The sequence below is a fragment of the Sinocyclocheilus rhinocerous genome, unplaced genomic scaffold (genome assembly GCF_001515625.1).
Source record: "Sinocyclocheilus rhinocerous isolate Xijiao unplaced genomic scaffold, SAMN03320098_v1.1 scaffold99, whole genome shotgun sequence".
In the NCBI taxonomy this organism is placed as follows: domain Eukaryota; kingdom Metazoa; phylum Chordata; class Actinopteri; order Cypriniformes; family Cyprinidae; genus Sinocyclocheilus; species Sinocyclocheilus rhinocerous.
In genome coordinates, this window is record NW_015670981.1 from 250,875 (window position 1) to 263,719 (window position 12,845).

At 35.9% G+C, this 12,845-nt stretch overlaps 1 protein-coding gene across 4 annotated transcripts in view; it reads right to left on the reverse strand.

Moving 5' to 3' along the window:
• Positions 1-12,845, reverse strand: part of slc6a8 (solute carrier family 6 member 8) — a 38,545-nt gene that overhangs the window by 21,835 nt on the left and 3,865 nt on the right. For all 4 annotated transcript variants that reach the window (XM_016546485.1, XM_016546486.1, XM_016546484.1 and 1 more), the window contains exons 2-4: positions 3,607-3,738; positions 2,752-3,016; positions 2,110-2,242 (exon numbers count right to left, since the gene is read on the reverse strand). In XM_016546485.1, coding sequence (XP_016401971.1) covers positions 2,110-2,242; positions 2,752-3,016; positions 3,607-3,738 — 530 coding nt within the window. The remainder of the gene's footprint in view (positions 1-2,109; positions 2,243-2,751; positions 3,017-3,606; positions 3,739-12,845) is intronic.

Below are 12,845 nucleotides of genomic sequence, written 5' to 3' on the forward strand. Positions count from 1 at the left end.
AAATAATTTTATTCAGCATAGATGCATTAAATTGATCAAAAGTGCCAGTAAAGACATTTATGTTACAAAAGATTTCTATTTCAAACAAATGCTGTTTTTTAAACTTTCTATTCAGCAAATAATCTTATAAAAAATATATATAAATCACAGTTTCCACAAAAATATGTTTTCAACATTGATAATAACAAGAAATGTTTCTTGAGCAGCAAATCATCATTCTTTGTCTGTCCACAGTTCAGAACCATGTCATCTCTAGTAGTCCTGACCTCAAGAATAATCATGAATCCTGACACATCAATTAAAAATGGTCCAATTATCTCTCTATCACACTAGACACTAGTCAATCAATGATGGGTGAATTGAGAAAATGTACTGGTCATATATAAATAATTATTATATTATAAATGAAAAATATATATTTTGATTATAAATTGAAAGCATTAGCTGTCTGATGCATGGCAGTTGAAATCAAATACTCCTACTGCACCATAAGCTCTGTTATCAGCTCAGACTTTAAGATTACATCCATTCCGCTTTTTCAAGTGACTATAAAGATGCAGAAATAGACCTGAACTAAAAATACTGTCAGTAAACAAACTCTGTTCTAATTCCCATGAGGCCTGTGAATCTGGGGTAATCTACCGCTTAGTATTTGTGCCCCGCAATAATGAATCAGATTCTGAAATAGCCAATTAGCTCACTGCAACACTGGCTTATTGTGTGCATGTGTGTGTGCGTCAGTTGTCTGAATGAGCTTGACTCGACGCTTACTCACAGTGTCCTTTCCATCAACGAAAAACTATGAAGGAAAATCACGAGCTGGCAACTATGAGTTGAAATAACGTACTTTCCACTATTTACCTTCTTTAACCATTTACTAGAAACATTAAGCCCTGCTTTGAGTTCACAGGAGTAACTCGTTCATTATACAAGAATGACCTTCTATACAGTAAAGGCAGCCAAAATAAAATGAAGTTATTATATTATTAAGGGTTCACATGATCCCGCCTCTCTAAAAGAGAATACGCCTGTTGGCCATTAGTACGAGCACCTTGTCACGTCCCACTGCAGAAACCCACTCGTGACCAACCAGTCTCACAGTGCCTTCCTGACAGGGCACTTTACAACATTTCCCACCACACCCCCATTGCAAATAATGTTGCTATGGTTACCGTTCTGCCTCACTCCTGCACTACTGTGACAAAGCTGCAGTGGGTGGAGCTATGCAAAGGTTACACAAGAAAGTCACATTGCACTTGATAGCACAAGCTAAACAATGGAAATGCAATAACATGCTGTCTTTGATAAGCATATTTTTATGAATTTACGTGCAGCATAATAGCACGATTACATAAGAAAATATGAAGTGTCCTACAAACTGATCTGTTAAATTCTCATTAAAGTTTCAAATGAGATAAAGCTGGATTCAACTGGATATTTGCATTACAAATTACTGGGAATATACTGTATGCTCTGTTCCCAGATATAGTGAGCATGTCCCTGACGTGAAACTTGGTACACAAGTTCTGAAAATGATCAAATATATAGTCTCTCATCAGTATCTCTTCAGTGTCGCATGATCCTTCAAAAATCATTCTAATATGCTGATTTGCTTCTCAAGAACATTTCTGATTATTATCAATGTTGAAAACAGTTCATATTTTTGTGGAAACCCTGATATATTTTATTAAAGATACTTAGATGAATAGAAAGTTCCTAAGAACAGCATTTATTTGAATTCTTCTGTAACAAACATTTACTGTTACTTTTGATCAATTTAATGCATCCTTTCTGAATAAATAAAAATAATTTCTTTCAAAAAAAAAAATATTACTGACCCCAAATGTTTGAAAGGCAGTGCATATTTAAAAATATATTAAAAACAGTACTTTTTGTAAGAAGCTTGTAATGTAAGTAGCTTGACTGTCATTTAACTAGTGGTTAGTAGCTTCCCCAATACTAGTTACCACTGTTACATAGCCAAGCTTAAGTTGTAGTGCAGGTATTTGATTCTCTGCTGTCCATGTGACTAAGTGCTGCTTTTACCTGTCTTCACCCCACACAGGGTTCACACATGTAATGAGAAGCACTAAAGAAAGCGGGTCTCACCTTTCCTGTTGACTTCACCCCCTTCCACACACAGAAGTAAACCATCACCCACACAGCCATAAGACACAGCATCAGTTCCCAGTTTATGACTCCTGGCTCATCCAGCCCATCAGAGATGTTCAGAACCTTGTTCCTGAGATGGAGAAAGACATTCATGAATGAAAGCACTGTATAACGCTCATTTTAATCTATAAACTCATACGTAGCTTGAAAGTGATGACTTTCCAGAGCTGTATAGTCTACTGTCACTCGTGACTTTAAAACTAACCATGAGCCACTTTGTCAACAGATGATCTTCAAATCGGAGATTTCACTTTGAATAACCAATAATATGAAATGCTTACTGCAGATTCAAAAATCTTGTACACAGATTCTAGATTGTACTGGGAGCACAACATGAGCAAATGTAATGCCACAGGTTCATAACGGAAAGCAAATGATGTGTCTATTGATGTGGGCTTAATAACAGTTAACCGTAACATAACATCAAGAAAAGCACATCATATTTTAACAACCAAAATACATTCATCTTGTCAAGAGTTGTTATATACCACCCACTTTTCTTATGTAAAAGTGGGTGGTGAAAGGCATTTCAAATATTGTTTGTGTAAGGAATGAAGTGCGTAAAAACCGATCACTCACTCCCAGAATTCAATAATAGGGGAACGCCCATTAGCAAGCTCTTCGCACGTCAGGTTCCCAAATGTGGAGTTGCCAATGGTGCCATTTTGGCAGTCGTCGTGGCGGAAAGTCTCTATGCAGTTTTCGGTGTTCCACGGGTTGTCGCAGGTGGACCAGGGCAGCGTGGAATTGAAAGACTTTATGAAGTAGTAGAAACCCCAGGCAAGTACCATGATGTAGTACGTGTTACAGAAAAACACAATCACCATGGAGGCATAGCCAAGTCCTAAAACAAACCGGTAAAAGATCATTGAAAATCAACCCCCTCAGGTGTAACGTAAAGTGCTGATGAATCATGCATGAATTGAGGCAGTAAATAGAGCCAAATTTGATTTCTTGTTGTCTTTGATAGAATAAAGCAAGGATATACTGAAGGGCATTCATTGAAGTTATATATTGTCCTTATAACGTATTTGTACCCTTTTTTGTGATACAATATGTATATAATTTTGAAACATATCAGAAAACAAAGTCAAGGTATTATGTGATATGGATACTGTGTATAGATGATATTAGATGACATCAACACATTATATGGCTTAATTCTGATTTAAAAAAAAGTGTTTGTGTGTGTGTGTGTGTATATATATATATATATATATATATATATATATAAATAATAAAATATATATATATATAATATAAAAAATGCTAAATTACAATATATTAATGTATTAATAATAAAATAAAATATAATAAAATATAATACTTAAAAAAATAAGGAATGCATGTTTTAAAGAATGCTGTTTTAAAGGACAACCTAAAATAGTATCACAGCTTAAAAAGTAAGGTAATGCATAAACATGAAAAGCAAACCTTTAAAAAGAGGTGCAATGTTCCACACATTGATGCTTCCAGCCTTCATAAACTGACCCAGCGCAATCTCCAGGAAGAATATCGGAATGCCTCCCAGAAATATGAACAACACATAGGGAATGAGGAACACTCCTGTGAAACACAGCAATAGAGACAGACAGAGAGCAATGTTAAAGACAACATGGAACGACATTCACAACCCATGTTAGGTGTGATGCATTTCTGAGCAAAATGAGATATTTGACAAGAGTTGCATTTTGATAAAAGATTAGGAATAATTGTTGAAATTAAATGCATTGATGAATCGATCAGCAACATGTTTTAAAGTGAACAGGCTCAATTTTGAAGGTTCAACACTTGATATGATTGGCAAAGGATTGCATTTTGCATTCATTCTAGTCACAAGGTCTCATAAAGTACCAATGCCCAATAAAATTATAACTAGAAACATAAACTGAGGTCTCATGATGCATACAATGTCAATTAACCTCAAAAGACATTAATGCATTTTGCATTTTACACATCTTCAAAGTTAATTTTAACTGAGGGAATTATCTGCTATTTGTGCATGACACCTTCACATGCTGGCACGTCACTTCGGATTTGAGTGCCGCTGGCCGCATTAGCATTTATCATGCGGTCAGCACACTGATGCGTCGGCAGCAATAAACCTTCACTCTACTGATCTGAGATTGACAGCCACAGTAGAGGCTTAGAGAGGGGGTTGGTCGCCGGTGTGATGCAGATTATCCACTGAATACGTGCTGGCGTGTTCAATGAAAGTCTTGATGATGTCACCTGCCACTCATGGGCGAGGTGGACTGCGGGGGAGGATGGCCACATGTGAAAAGGAAAAATACAATGGAGAAAAAAAAGGCAGAGTGGAAAACCGGCATGCCGTTATTCAAAGTGACACGCTTACGTAACGCTAGCTCTGCAGGCTAGCGGCTACACAGCTGATTTAGAACGAATGCAAGTGAGATAATCTAAAAAAATACAACCAAAACAACCCCTGCTGCTAATTTAAAAACACTGATATGAATGAATTGGCTTATTTGGGAGCACTGCTCAGTCTACATTCAGAAAACAACAGCTTTTGTTGGACTCATGACTCAGAAAGAAGCCTTTTGATGAAGTGCCTACAGAAGGAAGCACCGAACACAATGTGCTGCACTAACCGTCCTGCCAAGCCATAACAAACAGCCACTAAACCGTGAGACTATTCCTCTGGGAAAAAAAGGAAAATATGCACATGTGGGCTTGTGTTGAGCTGATTTGCAAACTAAAAAGGATGCCACAGCAATGCCCTGCGAGCAGATGATGCATGAGAATGTGACTGCGGGTCAATGCGAGAACACGTACACACGCTAGAGCGGAATGAGAACAAGTGTGACTCACACACACACACACACACAGTCTTGCACGTACTGCAGTGGCTGACGTCGTGAGCGTGGAGCACTTGATTCTGTATCAGCGGGTGCTCATTACAGACTTTCAGAAAAGTGAGGAATCTTTTCAGCTCTTTCTCTTCCAGTGCATAAGAGCTGGCGTTTCATTGCTAATGGCGTCTACTCAAAAAGGAAGTAGATACAGCAGAGGTACAATGTATCAAAGAACATTATTTGACACATATTATATAGATATTATATAGTGTCCCATTCACGGAGAGGGACACTATATGACAAAGCAAGGAGAACTTTTTCCACTTAAATGCTGTAATTCCGATTGCGATCTAATGTGTGTTTTGGCCATATAATGTTGCTGAAATATGTTATTTGTAGCTTATATCAGGCTAATCGCTACACCTGCTTAGCTTTTCTCATGTAAACACCCTGTATTATGAAAATAGGCAGAATCTCATGAAAATGACATAAATCATATACTGTTGTAACCGTGTGTTTATTAGGTTCATGTTTCATCCGTAGAAATGTTTTTCTGGGTTTCTTATTTACAGCACCGAACGCCGAAGTGTAATGGATGTTCATAATCAGAAACAGGGTGGGCAAGCAATCGCGGAAGAGAAAACAGGCAGAAAGCGCTGGATGCAGCTGCTCATCAGTAAATCAGTGGAAAATGAATAGAAATTATGATTCTTGCATTTTAAAACGAAAACACACCGGTGTAAATGCACCCTAAACGACGTGTAAAACTGTTTGAACTTTATTAAAACTATCTGCACAGATTTATTGTGTTGGTTACATTTTGTTCCTTTGTGCTTTTTTGTTCCTTTGTGCAGTGGCTCACGAGATCAGTCTTTGAGTCTGTAAAATCGTCAACAAGCTTGTTTTTTTTTGAGGTAATGTGTAATGTTATCTTAAAACAATTTCATAAAATTGGTATCGGAAAAAGTATCTTTCAGGAACTGGTATCGAAGTCAAGGTATCAGTATCGGTATCGGTCTCAATATCGAAAAAATGTTAACGATACCCAGCCCTACATGTATTAGACCATACCATCGCAAGTATATTTCAAACCTGTGGGAAGCAATGCAATCAGGCTTGTTCTAGCATGTTACAAATAATAAAAACATGCAAGGTGTGGCTCACGTTAAGAAAAACAAGAAGTGTTACACGACTGTGGTTTGCATGTTTTGAGGTATTAATCATGTCCATACCTAACTGTGCAAGAGGAAGTAGGTTATGCAATTTTCGTTCATAATACTTTCAGTTTTTCTACTTTCAAGATGTCATGTTTAATTCAATGTGTTACTTGAAATTTCTTTGTAATTATGAAATTTGAATATGAAATAGCAATTCCTGAGTGAACATTTTTCATGACACTAATTTTTTTTCCAATGTACTAGACTATTAAAATTCCAAATCAACAACTACTGTACATTTCCAGCATATTGAAATAACACAAAGATCAATTTACAGAGAATATGAATATACAATAGATGAACCTTAAAGCACCCATGGTTAGGCCCCAGTCAGAAAAAGGGGATTAAAAGATTAACAGACGCTCTTCTTAATCGCCCGTCCACGTGGAACGAGGAACTGATGTCAGTCAGGCAAGAAGCCAACATGTCCTGCTGTGTTGGCATCACTGAATGTTGCCTTCCCATTCAGAACCAGACACATTACACAGTGCTCAATTTAAAATGTAATTTGAATATAGACATTTTAAAATAATCCATTTTGTAGGGTTATTAATGTTGGAAATTAAATTTAGTCAAAATTTGGCCATGTTGATGTGCCTCAAGAGTAGAAATACACATGCAACTGGATAAAAAGTGTAAATGATTTGCAACCTAAAAATATATATACATATAGAATTACTTACAATATATATTTTTAACTTCTTGACTCATTTATATACTGTGTGTGTGTGTGTATATCAAGTCAAGTCATCTGCGGTTATATGTGCTTTATACAATACCTCATTCATTGCGATTCGATTCGATTACCAATTCGATTCGATTCAATATAAATTATTTACAGTACATGCCAAATTTTCTCAAGGAAAAAAATCTCTTAACTAATGCTGTAAAATATACATGAGTCAGTTGGTACTACATTACTATAATACTGAAGGTTAAAATTAACTGATTTGTTAAAATTTCACTTAATGAAGTTTTTAAAATAATAAAGTTACTATTACATAATAATATTCCTACTACAATTTTTTTTAAATATAAACAATGTTGGCTGTCATAAAATCTTATGAATTAAACATAAAATTAAACATTGAAGAACAGTAAAACTTATAATGAATATGTTATATGGTGCATATATTTAGCAAAATGCCCCTCTCTACAGTTTATTTTTCTATCTGACTAATGAGTTTATGGTCACCAAATATGTTTTTCTGAGGTAAATGTGACGTTACGTGACATTGTTTACAAGACGACTTCTCTGCGCGGCTGAAACACTTATTGAGCGATTACATGAGACAGGATACGGATTGTAAAGTTGTACTCTTTCTTTTAACTTACCTTCGGATGTTTAGTCATGTTTATTTTGTGCTGAATATATATATATATATATATATATATAGTTTGCATAATAGGACTAGGTGTTATAATACCAATATTCAGCACCAGTTAGCCGCACCATAGAAAATTTTTTCCTTCTCTGTGAGGAGAACACAGCGAGATGCTCAATTGTTACGCTCTGATATTGGTTCAGCAAGAATCCAGGATCATGGCCTAATGCTATGTCCTTTTTTCTTGCCTCCATACCCAATAATCAGTTGTGAATTTACAATTGCTTTACGCGTGACTGGGGAACAGTGAGATAAAGGACTAGTATGGTAAGATGGATAGATGAAGACGGTACAACTCTTCACTGCAGTCATCGGGTGGGGATCCTTGACGTTTTGATGAGATGTGATGCTGTACATGATGTGTACTTATCTTTCATGGATGTTGCCACTGAGACACCTTATCCGATGTCCATCAGATCCCAGTTTCTGTGTGAACTTTAGCCTGGGTGAAAGATGCCTTTTGTTGAGATGATGTTGCCAATGACTTTTTTTTATGGTGTTTCCACCAATGCAACACATCATCAGTTGTGTGTATATATAGCATATGCTGTTCTGTATGCATATGCTGTAAATGCAATATGGTATCACATTCCTTAAAATGTGACTTTCTCTACAAACAAAAAATTTTAATACCAGGATGATGTGTGCTGAAGCACAATAACAATAGCAGATTGTTATTAAAAAGCGTCACAGCGATAATACTTGAGTACGGGGAGATTTCAGCACGGCTGTGATCCTGTACTGCAGATCCAGCACTCAAGGACAGGTAGAGGGCTTTACTGCAGAGATCATAAATCTACCGACTATGTGGCCATCATTCTGTTCAGCGTGGCCTCTCTTAACTCTGATGCACCGCTACACAATGCGGCAAAAACAGCCAGTAACCTGGCAACAGAAAGTCTGGACTGTTACTGCGTCGCACAGTATTGTATAGGCTATGTGTTAGTGACAGCACAGTGTCAATCCCAACAGCTCAGTGAAAGATCTGTGACCTCAGATAGCACAGACAGAAGAGTGAGCAGCTCACTGAATTGAACGAAGAGCTGTATAAAGAAACAGATAAAGCAGTTAATGTGACCTCTGACCTCTACCATAAAGTCTTACAGTAGAGGCTGAGTGTTATCAAGTTACATGCTCTAAATTAATGCACAGAAACAAACAATACATGTAGAAGTTTAATACCTAGTGTTAGGGGTTAGTTCAAATATCTAGCCTTAAGTAAAAGAAGGAGAAATCTCTTGTGAGGTCTATAGGAAATCAATTAGCTCACGAGTGATTTGGCTAGAAAAAAATTAACAGCATTGTATCAAAATTGCAAAGTCTCCAGATACAAACACCTCGAGTTAAAGAGGGATGCGGAGAAACATTTTCCTTTAGCAATTACTGCGATATATTAAATGAACCGGTGACACAAAAATGGAAATTTACCTCATTCCGCTCCAAACCTGTATGACTTACTTTCTCACATATAAAAAGTAATAAAAATGACAAAAGCTCATAATAAAATTATAAAAATGTAAATTAAAATGAAAGTGAAAACTGAAATATAAAAATTAAAGCTAATTCAAAATATTAATTTATGCTATAATAGCATACAAATAATATTAAATAACATAACACTGAAAAAAGCATCATTAGTAGTACATATATACACAAAATAGAGTGAATACATACATTCACTCTATTTAGAGTCTTATGAAATTATATTTTTGTGTGAGGATGGACTAAAATATAACTAATTTTTCATTCAAATCTTGCCTGACAGTCGTGGCCACCTTTCTCTTTCACTGTACGAGCAACTTTGATTTTCTGCTTTAAATATACTTTATATGAGCATAGGTAAATAACATCATTTTTATATTTGGGTGAACTGTTCCTTTTAAGGAAGACAAAACCAATCTATGCATAAAAGATTCCACAGGTTTAAATTTGACCTGGCTAAATTTGTCTTCTGAGAGTGTGCAAAGTAAATATCACAAGTATCTCACAGACTCAACCTGTGAACACAGTAAAAGTCAAGAATGTGTGTCATGATCCGTATTTACTCTCCTCCTGCCAGCAAGACCTTTTTGGTGTTTGACAGGCCTGATTTGATTTGGCAAAACAATTCAGGAGCAATTCAGTATGCACACAAAGACGGCACGTTGAGTTTGGCAGCCTGTAATTCTGTTACCTTAGAGCTCCTTGTTGGGGGTAAAGTAACTATTTGAGCAAGAGGAGCTCCAAGTGTCAGCCAATTCTCACTAGACGCTCATGCGTCTTATATTTCTCAAGCTGGCATGTCTTATTTGAATCACTTTTTGTTTTCGGGGGAATTGATGGTTGTCGTGAAATGTTCCCAGCGGTCGGTTTCCATGACCTTTCCCCTCTACCACAGGTGGTTGAGACTTTAGATCCCAAACACTCTGACATCTTCTCTATCTAAATAACCAGATGAGAATGAAATCAAGTTATCTGTCAAGACAGAAAGAAATTGCAACCCAAGTGCTAACACAACATTGATCAAGTCTTGACATTTCTCTCACTGCAGGCAATCCAGGGCAGTGAAAAAACAAACACTGCTTTTGGAAGAGATATCGTGTTCACTGTTACAATTCACACATTCAGTGTAATGTTATATTTTCATTTACATTTACATTTAGTCATTTAGCAGATGCTTTTATCCAAAGCGACTTACAAATGAGGACAATAGAAGCAATCAAAACTAACAAAAAACCCAACAATATGTAAGTGCAAATGACAAGTCTCGGTTAGCCTAACGCAGTACACATAGTAAGGTATTATATATATATATATATATATACACTGTATATATACACACACACACACAAAGAAAAACAAGTAGAATAGAAAAAATAGAAAGCTAGTGTTAGTTTTATTTTAATAAAAAAGAAGATAAATAGATAAAGTAGAATTAAAATAGAATAGAAAGTACTAGAGTTAGAGGGTTACATATAATATTATACATCTTGACGAAATGTTTTTCAGTCTATAATTGAATAAGACAGGAAAACAATATTGGAATTTTCACAAGGATAGTGGGAGACAGCCGAAAATTGGCCAAACATTGGGATAATTAAGATCTTTTACCGTTTTTGAAAGAAGTCTATTGTGCTCACCAAGGTTGCATTCATTTGATCAAAAATACAGTAAAAACAGAAATATTGTGAAATATTTTAAAATTTTTAATTGATACGTTTCTATTTGAACATATTTTAAAATGTAATTTATTCCTGTGATATAAAGATGAATTTTCAGCATCATTTCTCCAGTCTTCAGTGTCACATGATTCTTCAGAAATCATTCTAATATGCTGATTTGCTGCTCAAGAAACTTTTCCAATTATTATCAATTTTGAAAACAGTTTTTGCTGCTTAATATTTTGTGAAAGCTGTAATGTAAAATGACTGTAAAAAGCATAATTTACAGTTCAGATACAAGTTTTCACAAAAACAAAGTTTTATAAAATGATAAACTTCACATTTCAGCCTTTAAACCATTGTTAAGAAAATGGATGAGTCAAAAGTGTTATTATATTAATTTAAACAATTATTATCAATAAATTATTATATCAATTAAATAATAAATTAGGGGTGTGCGATACTGACAAAAAATTATATCTCCTACTTCTGGAGAAAAAAACGGCACTCTCAGTGTGATATTAACTATATCAAATGATTTAAATATATAAATTTTCTGCTTCATATCTTAAATTAAGTGATAATTCTTAATGCTTTTTAATAAGACTGATTCATGCAGTGAATGAACGCGCTCTAAATGCGCGTGCGCATTAGTCTAACCTACTAGACTTCATCACCTAATGTATGCGTGCACTCTGTAGGTGTGTTTTGTGTTTGCTTTTCGCAATATACTCATAATATCAAATCGCACATCGTCGATTACTTACTTATCGCACACCCCTATGTTTAGATTTTTATAATGCATTGTCTTCTTATCGATCCACCAGTTCACATTTAAAGCTCTGCGTGTTTGCAGGGTAAAAACATGGGTTGATTTTCGCATTGGTCTGAACTCTGAACAAAACAACAGTTTTATTGAAAATGCTCATTCATTCTCTGCCAGCAGGTGGAGCGTTTGGTAGAAATATAACTGTTTTCCCGGTAACGGCAGAACACAAAGCAGCACAGCACCGGACGCTGAACGCGCAGCGCTCGTTTATTTAATGAAATCATAGCCTTTTGAAGTTTAATCGTCACATTCAGCCATATCGCAATTCTGGTCTTTCCGTCCCCAAATTTAAGACCTCTTGAAATCATAATTAAGATTAAGACTTTTTAAGGCCTTAAATTTGATACAACTAAATTTAAGACCCCACGGAAACCCTGTTAAAAGAAATCTTAATTATTCCAAACTTTTGGCTAGCAGTGTAAGATCTAGAGAGGATTCTGCTATTACATAAATTATTATGTAAATTTCAACAATCCCATTGGTGTACTGGACTCTAACACATCTAATCTAACGTTGTCTGGATAATAATCAATTATTTCATATTTTATAGAATGTACATTCTATCATATCCCCCTAGAGTACATCAGGACAAAAACTCTCTAACATACTGCTCCACTGCTAACGTATGGCCATTCATTCAGCAAACGCTGGACAGCATCCAGGGTGCTGGGGACACAGCTTTGTCATACAGGCAAACACAATGGTTCTCTTTCTAATGGGGTCCTAAAGTGTTACGCAGACTTGGCCTTCTCATTCTATAGCCACCAGAAGATGACTCAGAGCAAAAGAGAGAGAAGTTGATGATGAAAGACGCATTATGACTACTAATGCCACTTGTATCTGTCATTGGACAACAGCTATGTCCCAAAACCTAATGAAACGACTACTTAGACAGCATTTCAGGCACATTTGTGTTTTGCCAAATTTAAATAATTGCACTAAAGCCAAATAAAATCATAGATAGATAGACAGACAGACAGATAGATATTTTTTTAAGACAAACGTTGAATTTTTCCTTAAAGCCGTTTTTGTAAGGCAATGTGTGACCTCTAATGGCTGCGTAGAAATGCGTGCCCTTGTGTGCTTTCATGCACTGCATTTAGTGCAATAAGGCTCAAACTAGGCTTTCATATATTCTATATAGAGCATTTTCTCCTTCAATATTCATTTATAGCTGCATTTGTTGCTTTGAAACACAAGTGTACAAAGGATGATGCACAATGTCAGTGTGCAGCAGGAGATGAGTGTTGATTTAAGACGACCCCCTCCCCCCCCCCACCCTAAAG